The sequence below is a fragment of the Emydura macquarii genome, unplaced genomic scaffold (genome assembly GCF_026122565.2).
Source record: "Emydura macquarii macquarii isolate MOO-44397 ecotype Brisbane River unplaced genomic scaffold, CSIRO-AGI_Emac_v2 contig_306, whole genome shotgun sequence".
NCBI classification, from domain to species: Eukaryota; Metazoa; Chordata; order Testudines; family Chelidae; genus Emydura; species Emydura macquarii.
The window spans coordinates 3,707,113-3,726,097 of NW_027130443.1; the positions used below are offsets into that span (position 1 = coordinate 3,707,113).

Genomic DNA, 18,985 nt, shown 5'->3' on the forward strand with positions numbered 1-18,985 from the left:
CATAATGCTCTTACTTGCCTTGATTCTATGAATGTTAATCCTGAGAAGAGGCTCCAGTTTCTTTTCAAGATCATGAGGCCGTTTAATTCTTGTCTAATTCATCTCTCACAGAAACATGTTTCCTTCTAACCTGATTGAGGCTTCGTTCCAGCAGGTGAGTCCACTTGATCCTGAGCTTCTCAGTCAGCTCTAGGCTCCTGCAAGAAATGAGAAGAGCTGCGTGGGGGTCACATTGGCAACCCTGTGGGTTTCGGTGGCTCTCTCAATATCAGTGATTAGCACCTTTCGCTGTAGAAGCCTGGGCAGGAAGAACCAGTCCCCCTTCCATACTCACTCACAGCGACGATGACGCTTCACACGGGTGGATCCCGGCTCGTGGCGCATGCAGGTTTGGGAGCTTCTCCCCAGCCGCTTCTGCTGGGGCTGCACACGTGCCCTGGCCAAGCTCAGAGCCCTCCTGGCTGGGAGGCTGCTGCAGAGTTGATGGGTGGGGGTTTTCCTCGCTGGTGATATGTCCTGTCCTCCCCAGGCTCTGTGCTCTCCACTACCACATACCACCCCCCTCCTTATTGCATAGGGCCAGATTTCCCAAAGACCCCCAGAGCTCAGCAACTTTGGAAATCTGGCCCTTAATGCTGTCCTGAACTGAGCCATTCCCTTGCCCGAGCGCTGTACCAGATGGCAGAGCCTGCAGGGAAAGGAAGAACAGCAGAGCTTCCATCTACTGTTCAGACGTGCCATCCCCCACCCTGAGGCTGGCAGTACAGGGCATGTTGGGGTGGGGAAATCACCAGGAGGTAAAGAGGGGAGGGAAGAGAGCTGGGAGGAAACACTGGCCTAGGGAGGGAGGGGATGGAAAGCCAGGGCGTGGGGGAGGGGGAATGAGCTTGGGGTGAACAAGAGAGTCTAGGTAGGAGGGTGAGAAAGGAAGAGTGAGGGAGCCCGTGAGGGAAAATGAATGGGGAATGGAGGGAGAGGGAGAAGGAGCCTCTCTGTGTGTGCAGCCAGGGGAAGGAGGCTATGTATGTGGAGAGGAGGCGGCAGAATGGCACGTGAATTTTGCAGGGTGGAGGCTGTGTAAGAAGGACCATGCTGATTGGGTAGAAGGAGCCTGCGACAGGTAGCCGCCAATTCCCGGCGAGTGTGCACGTGCGGTTTGCATTGGCTGGATTTCCGAAGGGAGGGAGTGATGGGGGGGGGGGAGGGGTGATTTTGGGGGTACAAGGCAGAAGAAAGCATGTGAGGGGGTGAAGATGGGGAGAGGCCAGAACGATTGGAATGTGGAACATGGGATGGGGAAGAGGAAGCGAGACGGAAAAGAGAACAATTGTTTCGCAATCGAGAAAAGTGGCGCAGAGCAAGAAATGGTTCAGAGGAAAAGGTCCTAAGGTCAATGACAGAGAAAAAGAAAAAAGAGAGTGAAACGAAAAGGCAAGACAGTGAGAAATGCGAGGGAGACACACAGGAAATGCAGTTCTGATGATTGCAAAGCAAGGCCAACCCCCTCCTACCTGGGGGCAGTTGTCAACACAGCCTGAGACACTTGCCCAAGCCCCCCAAGCACCTCCCTTTAGAGCTGGCCCGAGCCGTTCGCCTAAGCGGCCCTTCCCCCCGCCCTCCCGCACGGGCACCTGGCGTCACTGCTCACCTGAATCCCGCTGGGCAGGACTGACGTTGCCTTTCACTCCCCCCCCCAAAAAAACATTCCTCCATGTCCCAATGGGGGGGCATGCCCCACTTTTTTTTGGCAAAACTGGGCATTTGTTCTGTTTGCTCTTGCCAACTGATAATCAGCTAGCAAGAACAAATGGGATAAATGCCCAGTTTTGCCAAAAAAAGTGGGACACCCAGGACAGGGCTTGAAAAGGGAGTGTCCCAATCTAAACAGGACACATGGTCACCCTACCTATCATGCAAATAAGTGACCTGTGCATGTACCGTCAAGTGCATCCTGTAAACTGCACACAGGGATGCTGGGCCTGTGATCCGAAGGAAAAAAAAAACATTTTCCCAGCTGGTCTTTTATTTTCAGTGGTCGTTCAAGCTGATCTTTATATCACTCTCCCTCATGCAAAACAAACCTTCTTCCCCTTTGCAGATTTTGGGCTCAAACTGGCACCATTCAAATCAATGGTAGTGGAGCATGATCATGTCCTTTGCTAGTAGGTCATAATCTTTTAATTTCCTCGGTTTTGTTGCAGCATCGAACAGTTCTCGTCCCAGTGGTAAAATCTTCAGGTTTTCCAAAGATTCCAGGGAAATCACTCAGCTTCATTTACTTTGCACCTGATGATGAAAATCCTGAAATTCAAAGGCCTGTGCTTCTTGAGATCACCCCATCTCCTGAAATGACCTACCGGACCCTGCCTGGAACCAGCAATGAAATGAATGTCTTGGGGATTGTTATCTTCTCTGCTACAATAGGTACTTGCCAAAGACAGAGTCAGAGTTCATGCTGCACACTGACCAAGCCTTACAGGAAGGCATTTAATTATGGAGGCATCATAGGAGCGCCATAGTTAAGGTTTCGTTGATGTAAACCTCTTGTTATTCAGACTTAACAATGTAGTGTTTCCTCTCCATGTTTTCCCAGTACAATATGCATTTTCTGAGGATTTACAAGTAAATCTGTTAATATGAGTGATAGTTATTTTAAAATAGGCTCTTTATTGAGTTTTTTAAATAATTTTGTAATATCTTTGGGCCCCTCTAGATAACATAGTTTGTTACTAAACCATCCAAACTTTTCATATAGTTAAAATTCAATAAAAAGGGGCAAACAGGCTACATTTGGAAAAATTAGGTTGTAAGTAAGCAACATTATCAGCAATCATTACAGGCTACTTATAAAATTCTGGAAATTTACACAGTACTGTAAACTGTTCAATGCAGGGAGTATTTCTTATTCTGTGTTTATAATCTAACACAGCCAAGCCATCGTAGGATTGCAAATGAGGAAAGGGAGATTGAGACTAAATTATGGGTGAACAAAAAAGGAAAGATTCTGGATTTTAAGTGGAGGAGGTGACGAAGGAAAGATGAGTTGCTGAAGGTAGGAAATTGGAGATTGTTTCAAACCCTGGGGACTACGTGGCAGAAGACATGAAACTGACAGTGACAAGGAGATGACTGAAGAAATAAGGAGAGCATGGAACAGGAAGACATGAAATCAGAGACATAAGTATGGGCAAGACTATGTCACGCTCTGAAGGTGAGGGCAAGAAGCTTGAACTTGATGTGGTAAGGGACGGAAAGCCAAGAGATTGAAACGTGGCAGAGGTGATGTGGTCAGAGCAATGGGAGAGAAAGTTGACTGAAGCACAGTGGGGTTTTGAATAGACGGAAGAGGGAGAGGTGAGAAGAAAAGGTAGCAGTGATCAGCTGAGATGCCCAGATCATGGACAAGAGAAAGCAGGGGGATAATGAGGAAGTGGTGTAAAGAGGTTATAATAAAGGGGAAGAACTGACAGGATATGGCCTAGAGACGGCATATGGGGGTGAAGGCAGGAGAAGAAGACAAAAGAGCTGAAGATTACACCAAGGCTGTGATGCTAGGAGAGGGGAAGGAGGGTGGAATTGTCATTAGTGACAGAGAAGGGAAGTAGCAGAGAGGGACCCGCAGGTGGGAAGATATGTTCAGTGTTAGAATGATTGTGATATGGTGACTGGACTTCTGAAAGAAGATGGCAGATGTGAGACTGGACACAGAGGTAGGCGCTCCACACAAACACTCCTTCAAGATTCAAGGAGATGTCCATAGTGGACTCTTCTCCCCGTGGTCAGCAGCATTTGCTTACTGTGTGTTTGTTTATTGTAATTCCTGGCCTTCAGATATTGAACAAACCATTCAGCAAGCAGGTGAGGCTTGCCACGTGATCTGAACATGCACTGGCTTCAGGTTGTTTCCCCCTTTTGTTCTTCAGGTAGGGCTTTCAACTGACATTGCCTTGCTGTTTGCTGTCCAGAGCTTCATCCTGGAGGGTGTTGTTTCTAAAAATACTGACATTAAACTTGAAGATCATAAATGGAATTCTACTGACATTCGTTTGGGCCAGTCTCTCAGCATTCTAAAATCATCCTTGCAAAACAGGGTCCTAGAATAGGACAGCAATTGACATTTTCTAGCCAGCCATACGAGGGAGTTCACCACGTGGCTCCATAGCACAGACGCTTTCCCAGGATGCTTTCGACAGAAAGGGATCTAGCTACTCTCTATATAGAGCTAGATAGTCGCTAACCTTTTCTTGGTCACACAAGAGCAGCTAGCCCAATATGCCCCCTCCCGCATGAGCAAGTGGGAAGAATGAAGTGAAGATGGAGGAACCTTGGCTCCACAGTCCCCACGCACTGGGTAGAGCAGAAGAGCAGGTGTATGGGAAGAAAGAGTAACGTCCTCCCTCCCACTAGCACAGGAAGGGAAATAGCTAACTTCTCCAAGCAGGGGGAAAGCAGAGAGCGCCACTTGCAGGTGGTACAGTTACGTGCCAAGCCTTACTCTGGGCTGAGTTGAAGGGCTCAGTCAAGTCCATACCAATTGTAATTCCCTACTCCTCTGTGAGTTCTCTGGAGTTGCATTTCAACAGTCCGGTATAACTTGTGAATTAAAGCAATTATCATAAATATTTAGGTCCTCCTGGGCCATCTTTCAAAAAGTATGTTTAATAGATGCTCAGCACCCAGCAGTCCCACAGAGTGCCCTCCCTGGAGGGGAAGGGGGATGAGTAGATGAGTCTTTAATATGTCCCCATGGAGAAGACAAAAGGAATACACCTCTGCCAGTGGTGGTGCTACCCTTTCTGGTGTACTAGGGATGCATCTGCATCCCTTCTACTTGGGATGGGGTGTATACAGTACCGATGTCCCAGTTGCTACATGTGTTACCATGGTTTTGGTGGCCAAAGTTGAGTTAGCACCGCTGATGTCATATGAGCCAGCACGTGTGATGGCAGTATTAGGCCCACAGACAGGTCACTCAGTGCTGAGAAGGCCATAGATGCCAAGAAGGACAGTATTGATGTGTGGGGTACCCAGAAAGCTGGAGGAAAGGTGCTCAGTGGATTTAGCTGGTACCATAGGCACTCTTTTCATAGTGGTATCGAGGCACCAAAGGGATCTTAAATCATTAACTGCCTCTCAGCTGCAGAACTTGAGACGAGTCTAACACATGATTCTGTCTTGATTCTGAAGGCCCTGGAGAAGGAGACCTCTCTCTCATTTTGTCTTTGTGATACTCCTTCCTACCCCTCCTTGAGACAGCTGGCACATGGATCAAACTTGGCATTTTTGGATGGCTCAGTCTTGGGGCTCAGGGTGGAATTTCACAACTTATTGGGGTGCTAGCTGAGAGGGATTCGATGGAGGCCTGAGCCTTAGCTATGTTGTTTTTCATCATGTTTGAGGAGACCTTCGTGGAGCACTCCAGAAAAATAACTTCAGGCGGGCTTTCTGAGCCTTCTGTGTCACTTGATAAAGAGCAGAAGCAGGAACAATAGCCAGAGACATGCCCTTCGCCTAAACAAGAAAGGCACTTAAGAGTACCTATCAAGTGGCATAGAAGCATCACAGGAGGGGCATGTCTTAAACCTGGGTATTTAGCTTCCGCCATAAAGGCTCAAATCCGAGAGCAGCTCTGAGCCGTCTAGCTACCTAGGAAAAAATAGTTTTAAAAGTTTGCAAAGCCAGTGGGTGAACGAAAAGGGCTGACTACCTAGTACTGACACTAACTAATCACCAGTAACTAACTGCAATAGAGGCACTGAGAAGCTGGCAGGCACTGCAGGCATTCTGCCATGCCTATGGGCGGTAAGAAGGAACTGAAAGGCGGATGACCCTACTCTGCATGGGGTGGAGGAACACAAGGACATCTAGGGTGCAGGCGTGGCCCTAGCACACACTGCTTCCCAATAAATTTGATCATACATGCCATGGGAACCATGTTGACAGATACTTGTTAAAAGCCAGGAAATTGGAGTTAAGGCTTCCACAGTAATCTTGACTCCTGTGTCTAACTAACACAGTAGGGCTTTTCATTATGTAATCATACAAGAATAGGCAATGCCGCATGCTGTTAAGCACACATAACGGTAGAGCAGAGATGTGCAATCCCTTTCATTCAAGAACAGGTATCGTTTAACTTGTTGCATTATGGGCTGTATTACCCCACCATGCTTTAACCTTTGGAGGGTCAGTGCCCCAGGAAACTGATTATTCTGTTATTACCAAACGGGCAGGAAAGATAGTCCACCTGCCCCTAGAAGTTACTGCTCAGGTACTTGATGGTGATGAAGCAGGTCTACCAGCTCCCTACCCAAAAGAGGGAGCCAGATCGTAAGCCCGGTTTGTTGGGGAAAGATCACATGACTTTATGGACAGTGGGGAGAGGAAAGGTGGTAAATAAGTTCAGATAAATTTCAAAGACATCCAAAGCTTGTTATATCCCTCTCCCCTGCCCAGTGTCTGTCTCGTCTACTTTGGGTTTGTCTTCATTGCAGTGGTAGCTCAAGGTACAACTCAAGTGTTGCCCCTAAAGTGACTCCCAAAAGTCTGTAGCGCAGGTGAAGTGTTGGGGATGTGACACTGGATGCTGCTAATGCTGGAGCTAATAATGCAGCGAGATGCAGCTACTCTGTGCTGCTAATCCAATATCTCTGTGCAGCTTGAGTGTTGTTTTGCAATGTGGCCGCTCTCCCTCGAGCTAGGCTAACTGGAGAGGAGTTAACTAAAGTGTAGATAACTTGAGCTAACTTTGCAGTAAAGACATAGCCTTGGATTGCCAACTCTTTGATGTAGGGACTGTCCATGGCTCTGTGTTTGTATAGCACTTGGCACATGGGGCCCTGTTCTTGGTTGGTCCCTAGCCCCTTCTGTGATAAACATGAATAATAATAATATAAAGTGCACGGATATTTATCTCGACTAGAAATTTGACCTTTGGTTGTGGCCACCAGCGATTGAAAGTCCTCTGCACGTTCCATATCAACGCTCTTTAATAACTCGAGTTAACACGTTTGGTTGCAGGCCTCCTTCTAGGGAAAATGGGTGAGCGTGGAACTCCTTTAGTCAACGTGTGCCAGTGTCTGAATGAAGCTGTTATGAAAATTGTCTCAATGGCGGTTTGGTAAGTAAATAATTGTGACTGACTTGATTTGGATGTTTTTGTGTCTGACTGTTAAGTCCAGTTTCAGTTATATTGCTACAAAAAAATGTTCAGGAACTTTTTCAGGATATTAAAATATTCCCTCTTCCTCAGTCAACACAAGAGCAAAACATTTGGAAACACTAAGCAAAGGTGCTTATTCATATCCTTAAGTCTGAGAATGATTTTATAGTCATTCTGATTCCTGTCGGGGGTGTGATGGCTGCTCATGTAGACAGACCTGAGTTAGCAGTAATCTTGGTAGCTCGGGCACTGGGAGCAGGGACGCTGTGGCAGCGCATGCTTCAATGTGGGCTATACAAGCCACTCAGATCCCTGCGTAACTATTCAGAGGCTAGTGTACAATGGTGCATGTGCTGCCCTAACCTCCCTGCTCCTGGTATGTGAGCGAGCTAACATACAGCACTCACACCCTGGGATCACAGTGTCAACATGGTCTGTGTTACTGGCTCGCATTGGCTGTGGCTAGAAACCTTGACATGGCCTCTTGCACTAGAATGCAGCAAACCAGAATGTCTGCCCTGTGTGCTGAATGAGATGGGGATCCTGCAATCATGTAATCAAAGAGTGTTTCATGATGCATGTGCACAAAGAGGGCCAAATTAAAGTTGCATGGGCAACCTTGATGCTGGTATTATCTAACTTTTGTGTGCTTGACTTTGTAATCTTAATGTTCTTTTAACATAGGGGTTTGTGGAGCCAGAGGGAGGGGAGCACTGATCTCCCATCCTCCTGGTTGCAGAAGGGAGCCACTGCCTAGGGACCTAGATGGAGCGCAGGGGGCTACAGGATGCATGCGGTTTCCCTGCTGCAGCCTGGGGGACGGGAGACTTCCATCTGGCTGCAATGCAGTGGGAGGGGGGCTGTTGATGGAGACTGGTGGCCCTTCAGGGTTGTAAAAATGATATCTGTGGTTCTTGAGCCAAAAGGTTGGGAACCACTGGTTTAAAGACTTCAAGTTACACAGAATTCACCATTTACACTAGTTTTAACCTTCAAGTGACCTGTGCCCCGATGGCAAAAGGAAGGTGAAAACCGCCCAGGGTCTCTGTCAATCTGACCTGGGGGAAAAGTCCTTCCCAACCCCAAATATGGTGATCAGTTAGATCCTGAGCATGTGGGAAAGACCCACCAGGCAGATACCTGGGAAAGAATTCTCTGTAGTAACTCAGAGCACTCTCCACTCGTGTCCCATCTCTCCACATGGCATAACATTGTGCAGTTGGTTGGATTCATAATGTGGAGTTTTATACAGCATTTGGGCACACCTGGAGACACTCTAGCAGGACAAGATGGTCTTTTCTGTTATGGCATTTGCCATGTTTCCATCCCAATGGGTGAATTTTTTTACTATTATTATTGTAGGTACTTCCCATTTGGGATTGTGTTTCTCATTGCTGGGAAGATTTTGGAGATGGAAGACCCAGCTGTGATTGGAAAGAAATTGGGACTCTACGCCATAACCGTGGTGACAGGGCTAGTCATCCATGGACTTATCCTCCTTCCTTTACTTTTCATACTCATTACCAGGAAAAACCCATTTGCATTCATCCAGGGAATACTTCAAGCCCTGCTGATCGCCCTTGCGACATCATCCAGGTATGACAAGAGCCTGATCGTCAGCTGAGAGGGAAGCTGGTTTAATTATTCAGGTCTAGGTTGTATTTAAATCTTTTCATCCTCAGTTTAGTGCAAGGGTTTGCTAAGTAATGCACTGATCACTGGTCCCTCATCTGCTTTTCTTTCAAGATTTGAATGTACATGGGAAATGCTTTTGCAAACTCTCTTCTGCTATTTGAACTGAGAGAGTTTAGATACTTCCCCCTTGTTTGGGGGAAACCCCCCCCCCACAAAAAACAGTCTTTTGAATGAAGCTACAGCAAAAAAATGGCTGAAGTTTGAAACTTGAAATATGGCTTAGGCCTAGTTCTCAATGAAAATTAGAGCCATTGTTTGGTTTGAGCAGTGTGGGAGAGAATAACTTAGGGATGTAAGAACTCTCTCTCTCTGCATGTTCAGTCAACCCTAAAGATTTGTAGAACCACCTAATGCAGGCTTCTCCCATTTGACATCACTGCATAGTCTTCTTTTTGGTCTGCCCTGGGCTTGGACAAAGACAAAGTGGCTGCTAAAATAAGTTGCATGAGAAAAACTTATAGTGTCTCATTGCAAATGACGCATCAACAGCCTTCCCCAAAAATGCTTTGACGTGAAAGAGGGCAAAACTGTCACGATCCGTCATCAATCGGCATCTAGTTGGGGAGCATCTGCTTGGAGAAGGGACCTAATGCTTGGTTCATAAAGGCATTTAGGCACCAGTGACATCTTCAAAATCCTGCTCAGCTGCCACCTAGTCCTGTACACAGTGTTGTTGTGGCCTTGTTGGTCCTAGACTATTAGAGAGACAAGGTGAGTGAGGGAATACCTTGTATTGGACCAACTTCTGTTGGGGAGCGAGACAAGCTTTTCAGATTACACAGCTCTCTCCCCAATGGAGGTTGGTCCAACAAAAGATATTACCTCATCCACCTTGTCTACCTAATCCTATAGGCACCTACATTTCTGTAGGCACCTACATTTGTGTTGGCTTTGCACATGCCCACCACCTAAGCCCTGACACTGGCTCACCTTAGAGACCTCGCTTGCACCTGAACCCCAATGGGATTCTCAGAGTAGGTGTCCCCAGGGCTTGCCTGCAAGGCCTGATACAGTAGTTGTGCTCCGAGCATGGCCAAGCTGCGCAAAACACCTTCAGGGCTGAGTGTGTTTGTTCCGGAATATCCAATAGCTACAGACATGGGAGCCCTGGGTGCAAGGCCCAGTTCTACATCACGCAGAGCAGGAGTGTGAAAACAGGTCTCCTACATCTCAGGTGAGTGAGTCCCTAAGCACTGGGCAGTTGCCTATAATGGGGATGGGGTATCAGTTTCTCGCTTTGGAGAGAAAGGGCTGATCTGCTTTACGTGTCTAACTCCAGGAGAGGGTTCGCGGCTAAGAATCTGGTGGCTCCCCACTCAGCGTGCTGGCTTCTGATAATCCCTTTCTTTAGTGCCTAAGGCTATGTTTACTCAGCAGAAAATGACCTGCGAAAGCGAGTCTCAGAGCCCCTGGGGCTCAGGCTGCAGTGCTAAAAATAGCAGTGTAAGTGTTCCTACCTGGGGTCTAAGACCCTCTCCTTTTGCCAAGTCTCAGAGCCCAGGCTCCAGCCCAGGCCCAAACATCTACACTGCAATTTTTAGCCCCATGAGCCCAAATCAGCTGACCCGGGCTCTGAGACTCGCTGCTGGGGCATTTGTTTGTTTGCTGTGCAGACGTATCCCACTGTATGGGGAGCCTATGTGAAAGCTCAAATATTCAAAATGGTGACCCTTGCAGCAGTAATTCCATCACTGGACTGAGGGGATTGGTTCTCAGCCCTTGGCCTTCAGGACACATTTCCATATAGCAATCCACCCATCTCACAAATGATTCCTGTGTTTTATGGTCAGTCCGTACCTTGTTCAGTACAGGGTTCTCCCTTCGGCCTATCAGCTGCCCCAAGGGTCGTTTTGAAGGTTACGTCAGTGGTAGCAGCTCACCTCTACAGAAAAGGAATTCTGGTGTTTCTGAATCTGGACGACTGATTTCTGAAAGGTCGCTCCCGGGATGTGGCTTCACGAGCAATTTGCAAAGCCATAGACCTCTTCCTCAAACTGGGCCTGCAACTGAACATTCAAAAACCCACCTTGACTCTAGTGCAAAAGTAAGAATTCCTAGGAGCTCACCTGAATTCAGTAGCGGTAAAAGCCTGCCTGCCAATGCACAGATTCGTGGCCATGTCCTGCACAATCAACACACTCCAGATCAGCCCTCAAACCCCGGTCAAGAACTGTCTTCAGCTGTTGGGACACATGGCAGCTGGTGCTTTCATTCTAGACCCTAGAAGGCTCTGAATTCACTGCCTTCAAGGGTGGCTCAGGACTGTTTATTCATTACACCATTTTCCACACCCACCGTCATGAAGGAAAAGCCCTTTCAACATCCGGGCAGGAGCCCTTTTCACCTGCTCTTCCCCAACGGTTGCCATAATGATGGATGCATCCTTGCTAGAATGAGGAGCACATCTGGACACTCGCACAGCCCAGGGCAGGTGGACACCTCAAGACCATTCTGTGCAGCAGCCTCCTGGAACTCAGGGCAGTCAGACCACACCTGTCTCCGGTTTCTACCACTATTGGGGCAAACATTTAAAGGTCACGACGGGTAACATGTTATGCATGTTCTATTATATCAACTGACATGGAAAGGCAACATCCCCCTCCAACTGCACTGAGGCTGTCAAGCTTTGGGATTGGTGCATACACAATCAGATCATTATTACGGCAGCTTACCTTCCAGGTCAGAATGTGACCATGGACGCACTCAGCAGCTCCTTCTCTGAATACCATGAGTGGGAGATAGATTCCATCATACTACACCACATATTCCGATAACAGGGCACCCCTCAAATAGACCTGTTTGCCCCAGCGATAAACAACAAATGCGCCCATTTCTGCTCCAGACGTGGGCTGGGTCACTAATCCTTGGGGGATGCCTTTCACCTTCAGTGGGTCTACTGTACACATTCCCCCCGACTCCTCTAATATCCAAAATAAAAATAAAGGACAAAGCCAGTTTTATTCTAATACTTCTGACTTCATAGACTGTAAGGTCAGAAGGGACCAATATGATCATCTAGTCTGATCTCCTGCACAACGCAGGCCACAGAACCTTACCCATCCTCTCCTGTAATAGACCCTGACCTATGACTGAGTTATTAAAGTCCACAAATGATGGTTTAAAGAGTTTAAGGTACAGAGAATCCACCAGCACATGAGCCATGCCCCATGCTACAGAAGAAGGTGAAAAAAAACCCTGAGCCTTTGCCAATCTGCCCTGGGGGAAAATTCCTTCCCGACCCCAAATATAGTGATCAGTTCAACCCTGAGCATGTGGGCAAGACTCACCTGCCACACATCCACGAAAGAATCCTCTGTAATAACTCAGAAACCACCCATCTAACATCCCTTCACAGGCCATTGGCATATCTACTACCAGTAGTCAAAGATCAGACAATTGCCAAATTAGGCTGTCCCACCATACAGTCCCCGCCATAAATTTATCAAGCTCAGTTTTGAAGCCAGCTAGGTTTTTTGCCCCCACTGCACCCCTTGGAAGGCTATTCCAGAACTTCACTTCTCTGATGGTTAGAAACCTGCATCCAATTTCAAGTCTAAACTTCCTGATGACCAGTTTATATCCATTAATTCTTGTGTCCACATTGGCACTGAACTTAAATAATTCTTCTCCCTCCCTGGTATTTATCCCTCTGATGTATTTATAGAGAGCAATCATATCTCCCCTCAACCTTCTTTTGGTTATGCTAAACATGCCAAGCTCTTTGAGTCTCCTCTCATAAGGCAGGTTTTCCATTCCTCAGATCATCCTAGTAGCCCTTCTCTGCACCTGTTCCAGTTTGAGTTCATCTTTCTTAAACATAGGAGACCAGAACTGCACACAGTATTTCAGATGAGGTCTCACCAGTACCTGTATAACGGTACTAACACCTCCCTATTTCTACTGGAAATACCTCATCTGATGCATCCAAGGACCACATTAGCTTTTTTCATGGCCACATCACATTGGCGGCTCATAGTCATCTTGTGATCAAGCAATACGCCCAGGTCCTTCTCCTCTTCTGTCACTGCCAACTGATGCAGCCCCAGCTTATAGCAATAATTCTTGCTATTAGTCCCTAAATGCATGACCTTGCACTTTCCAGTATTAAATTTCATCCTATTTCTATTACTCCAGTTTACAAGTCATCCAGATCTTGTTGTATGATATCCCGATCCTTCTCTGTAATGGCAATACCTCCCAATTTTGTGTCATCCGCAAACTTTATTAGCACATTCCCACTTTGTTTTTACCCGTTGTAGTCTCCCCTTTAACCAGTTCCTTATCCACCTTTCAATTTTCATATTAATCCCCATCTTTTCCAATTTAACTAATAATTCCTCATGTGGAATGCCCTGTCCCAGACAAATGTAGTTTCCTTACCTGATACAGCGGGCTGTTTACTCACCGATCACTCTCCAGGCTGCTTCTCATCTCCTTTCCCAGGATGGTGAGAAGATCCTTCCCCAATCTTGGACTGCTTCATCTCAAAGCATGGCTCGGTGATGGTTCACAAGGTTAAAAAAGAACTTGCTCAGAGGAAGTCAAAAGAGTCCTATTACATAGCAAAAAACAGACTATACACTATGCTGCCTTACAAAAATGGATAAGATTTGCCTGCAGGTGTGACTTCAGACACATTTCACCAACCACCTCATCACTGCCAGATATACTGAACTACACCCTAGAACTAAAAATCTCAGGCCTGTCACGGATCTCCAGTAGAGTCCACTTGGCAGCCATCATGGCTATCCATTCTCCAGTAGAAGGTTATTCTATATTCACCACCCAACAACCATGAAGTTCCTCAAGGCGCCATTTGTCGTCAATTGGCTTGTGTGTGTGTTTTTTCCATGTACTGTCCCAGCTCTGCACAGATAGTTGGTTCAGCAGACCTCAATAGTACTACCCAGTGTGTTGGAGGCTGGAATGTCGTTGCCTCAGTAACGCTGTTCAAGCTGCCCGGTGCTTCTGTCCTTGGAGCAGCAGATAAAGCAGCCCACTCATTCAGCAGACCTCAATGTTACTCTGAAAGAAAGACCACAGGCATAGTTTGGTGACAAAGGCACTCAGCGAGGTTTCTAGCTTTCAGAGGTTTGAGTTTTGCTGAGCTCTCACTGGACAACCGTAATTCTGCCTTAACAAAGGTTTTTGCCATTTAACTTCCTAGTTTTTTGAACAAAGAAAAAAATATTTGTTGGTAGGAGTTAATGGTCCGTTAGGCAGTTGGAGTTCTCACCTTGGGTTGCAGTCAATATGCGACTGTGGTAATAATCAAAACATCTAGCTTTTATATAAGTACTTTTCATCAACAATCTTTTCATCATTAACCCCATTTTATAGATGGGAAACTGAGGCACAAAGCCGTGACATGACTTGCCCGTGATCACCGAGCAGCCAGTGGCAGAGCTAGGAATAATCCCAGTCCAGGGGTCTGTCCACTCAGCCACACAGTTGCTACATGATCCTCCTCTCTCTTGTATTTTTTTGCTACAGTGGAATGAAGATAATGGTCAATGCCTAGAAATGTTGGCAATGTGCAGCTGCTAACAGCTGGGGAGAAAAATCTCATCCAGGGGCAATGTCCCAAAACGCTAACCCTAACTTTTATTAGATAGTTGTTCTGTAACTGTAACGATGTGTGAGAAGCTTAGTGTGTCTTTCTCCTTTTCCAGCTCCTGCCCTACCATTCCCCACAACAGGGAGCCCTCCCCTCTGCCACCATTTCCAGCTCCCCCTCCCATCTCCATTAAGCCAATAGTTGACAAGCTAGAAGCCATTAACATGTAAGAAGTTGCACCTTGCTGGTTCCTGCCCAGTGCTGCTGTGTGCACATATCACAGGCAGGAGAGTGGAGGGTGCAGAAATACCAGCTCCTGGGGAAGGAGCATTTAGCAGCAAAGGAGCCCTGCAGGGAGGTATGGCACTTCCTACATGAGTTTGTTGAAGGCAGCACTATCTGAATGGGGGCAGGAGGGCAACCTAGAGAAGGCTGACATTTTTCTAAGAAAAAGCTTGTTCAAATGAAACGGTTATTCACCCTGCGCAGTAACTGGTTCTCCATACGGGTGTTCCACTCCACTTGTGCCCTGTTTACCTCAGTTGTGACAAATAGTTCTGAGATTTTCCTTCCACCATTAAGTCTGTGGTGGCAGCTGATGTACAGTATTTTCACTTAGCTGTATGAGCAGATTTGGTGACCTTGCACCGCCAGCAGCCTTCTTATCAACTGCCACGACGACACCAATGGCCATGGTCAAACTGTTATTTCCTTGCAATGCAGCTCAGCAACCCTGCCTATCACCCTGAAATGTCTTCTGGAAAACAACGGGATAGACAGACGGGTGGCACGATTTGTCCTTCCCGTTGGCGCAACCATCAACATGGATGGGACTGCACTGTATGAGGCAGTTGCTGCAATCTTTATTGCTCAGGTCAATGAGTACAATCTGGATTTGGGACAAATTATAACTATAAGGTAAATACATTTTTTTCTTTATTTACAGTAAAGACGTTCTCTTTCTTTCCTATCAATATCTACATGCAGCCTATCACAACAGCTACCAAGTTTCCCACTCAACAATGGTCATTCTATTGTGTTTAAGGGAAACGTTCTTTGATAGTCCCGTAGAGCAGAGCAGAGCCCCGTAGCGCAGATGCAGCATGCATGGACAGGAGTTTTTCTGTTGGTGTACAAACACTGTGTGAGGAAGCCTTCATCCATTGACACAGCTGTGTCTACACTAAGGGTTGTGTTGGCATAGCTGTGTTGGCCAGAGTGTGGTTTTTTTCATGCCCCTGACTGACGTAGCTATGCTGACATAACTTTTAAGTGTAGACTGAGCCTACACCAAAGCCTTGTCTAAACACACAAGTTGGACTGCTTTAACTGTACCAGTATAGCTAAAGCCATGTCTATACTATGGGCACTAAAGCCACATAGGTATGGCACCAGACTTGTGCTGCTGGAAGCCTGTAGTGTAGATGCAGATTACAGCAACAGAAAAGGTTTTCCCCATCACTGTAGGAACGCCACATTCCCAAGCGACAGTAGCTAGGTCAATGGAAGCATTCTTCCATCGATCTAGCTGCATCTGGACCTGCATTAGGTCGGCATAGCTATAGGGCTTGGGGGTGCAGATTTTTCACTCCCCTAAGCACCACAGTTATGGCAATCTCAATTTTAAGTGTAGATCAGGCCTAAAGCATACAGTTCCCATAGTGTGGGTGCAATTATATTGGTATAGAAGTGTTTATACAGGTACATCTTATTCCCATACAGGAAGGGGAATAAGACCTCCTGGTATAAGGTACCTCTATACCCATATAGCTGTGTCCATGCTGGCAGGTTGTACAAGTATAACTATTTCAGTTAAAAAAAAAAAATATCACACCCCAACCAACCCAGTTATACAGTACCAAACATGTGTGAAGCCCAGGCCTAAGTTTGCATTTAAAAAGCTCCTAAACTATGCAGTGTTATCTCCTGAGTCTGCAGACAGCCTGACACAATTCCCTTGAGAAAGATGTGAACTGCCCCATCCTTCTCAGGGAAACCTGATGATCATTTGTATTATTATTAACTAGTTCACTGCTATTTCATAACTAATATTGTTAGTATTATTATTAACTATTTCACTGCTGATCAATTTAACAAAAACACGTACTGCCAATGTGCTTATCCTACAATCCCTAACCATGCTTTCATGCTTTGCCAGGGGCGAAAAGTCCCAAAGAGACCCTATCTCGCTGCCAAAACTCGCAGTTCTCCTCTGAAAGCATTACACACCATCCAAACTGCAGAGAACACAATTCTGTCCTCTCTTTTGGGGCCTGCCTATGGTGCTCAAACATGAAGTATCTGAGCACCTCACAAACATTCATAAATGCATCTTAACAACCCCGTGAGGTATGGCGCTATTATCCTATCTGCAGATGGGGAACGGAAGCACAGACTTAGGCCAAACTTTTTCAAAAGTGTCCACTAATTCTGAGTGCAGCTGCCCAGGCTTGGACACCAGGAGTCTCAAGCTGGGCCCTGAAAAATTGGGGACCACAAAATTAGAAACTTCTTTGAAAATTTTTGCCCAAGGTCCCCCAGACCATCTGTGGCAGAACAAGGTCTAGAACTCAGTTCTCTGATCTCAGTCCACAAGACCATCCTCCTTCCATGTGCAGAATGTTGTCACATTCACTGCTAGCTACTGCTGTGAAAGACACAAACTCATTCTCTCCATAATTGCCTCATTCACTGAAAAAGCTAGATAGGAAGCGAGGCTAGACACTTGATTTCAGAACTCATTCCAGCTAGCAACAGACTGAACCTGAGAAACGTGATAGCAAGAGAAGAGTTTTTTCTCTTATTTACAAGGGGGATCACAATCAGCCTTATAATGGGACCATGGTTGCAATCTTAACTGTACAGAGACCGTCACTTCTCCATAGTTACATACCCTTCTGCTCCACAAATGCAGGCCTCTATCATGTCAGCTGAAGCTAGAGCATTGTTTACTGTCATCTAGAGATGGACAGAGGGACACGCTCCCTCTTTCTCTTGCTGCCACTGAAGTTAATAGCAAGAAATTCCTGTTGACTTCAGCAGAAGCAGGACTGGGCTCAAAGCTATGCACAACAAAACATATATTAAAACTTTTCTTAATTACAAGCAATCTTCAAATCTAGCCAGAACATACATTTTCAAGGAACCTTTACTACATGGAAAGTTTGGAGGGGCCGGAACAAACCACTAAGTGACAAAGAAACATCAGACATATGTCGAAATATTGCTGTAATCTAAAAAGGTAGCTCACTGGCTGAGACAGGCAGATAAGTGAGAGAGGGGGACATGGGGAAACACTGAGGCTTAATACTGAGGGGCTTATGATTGAGTTTGGGAGCTGTGGTGGAGCATACTGATGTCAGTGTTCCACACCTAGCCAACAAAGCTCACAAGGTCGATATAAAAAAAGCAGGTAGGGGGTGGCTATGTGATGAATGCACTGATCTTTAATTGGAAGATTTGACATGACATTTACCTGCCATACAATCAAAACCAGTAAAAGAGCTTTCTATGTCACCAAGGTGCTGTGACTTTATATTTCTGCAGCATAACAGCAACAGCAGCAAGTATAGGTGCAGCAGGAATCCCCCAATCAGGACTTGTTACAATGGTCATTGTATTAACCTCTGTCGGCCTTCCCACTGATGACATCACACTGATCATTGCAGTAGACTGGGCTTTGTAAGTATTTTTTCCCCATATCCTGCGTTATTGTTTTCAGTCTTCAGGATCGTGACTGCTGAGTATTCTGATTGTACAAATGTAGTCATGAAAGTTCCACTAGACGTGACCATAGTCTAAAGGGATACAGAACAAGGCTTGGAGCCAGGAATTCTGCATTATATTCTTGTCTCTGCCATGGACTTCTTGTGACACCTGGGGAAATCACTGAAGCACAATTTTCTTAAGTGGCTGGTGATTTATGGGGCCTTCATTTTGAGGTGCCCAACAGGGACCTGAGTTTCAGAATTTCCATGGACTTTGATTGGAATCATGAAGCTCAGTCCTGAGGAAAGTCAGGCTCCAGACTCCGGGCCCAATTTTGATAATTCAGCTTATGTATCTCTTTGATGCAGGCTTTGATCCATGCGCTGATGGCATATCATGGGCTTTCCAGACCTTTCCTAGAGCCCTCAAATAGAACAAAGAGGAATTCTTCCTTCCTAAAATATTCGGATCCATTTAGGTACATTTTCAAGACTCTCCTGACGTTAATAACATGCCAAATTCTCTCCTTCCTGTGTGGGGACAGGAACTAGAGAGAAATTCCTTGGTCTGAGTGGAAGGGAGAAAACAAGGAGAAGGGAGCATGAACTTGTCTCTCTGGAACATCAGATGGGCAGGTCTGCTAGTTCCCTTCTTCACCAGAAATACCTCCCTACGTGAGAGGAAATGGAGATCAGAGCAGGATAGGGGTAAGAAGGAGGAATCACTTAGCTTCTGAATATCGCAAAGGGCCACCGGAAACCTGATGGTGGGATGAAGGGAGGAAATAGACTATCCTAAGAAATTTGGATGCTAGGCCCATACAGCACTAGAGCAGAGGTGTGCACTTTTAGGAAACTAGGTGCTAA

The 18,985-nt window shown here is 46.3% G+C and overlaps 1 protein-coding gene across 1 annotated transcript in view; it reads left to right on the forward strand.

Annotated features, from left to right (window-relative positions):
• Nucleotides 1-18,985, forward strand: part of LOC137159032 (excitatory amino acid transporter 5-like) — a 39,978-nt gene that overhangs the window by 12,321 nt on the left and 8,672 nt on the right. The window contains exons 4-9 of the mRNA XM_067557185.1: nucleotides 112-154; nucleotides 2,202-2,424; nucleotides 7,018-7,117; nucleotides 8,522-8,755; nucleotides 15,135-15,329; nucleotides 17,958-18,092. Coding sequence (XP_067413286.1) covers nucleotides 112-154; nucleotides 2,202-2,424; nucleotides 7,018-7,117; nucleotides 8,522-8,755; nucleotides 15,135-15,329; nucleotides 17,958-18,092 — 930 coding nt within the window. The remainder of the gene's footprint in view (nucleotides 1-111; nucleotides 155-2,201; nucleotides 2,425-7,017; nucleotides 7,118-8,521; nucleotides 8,756-15,134; nucleotides 15,330-17,957; nucleotides 18,093-18,985) is intronic.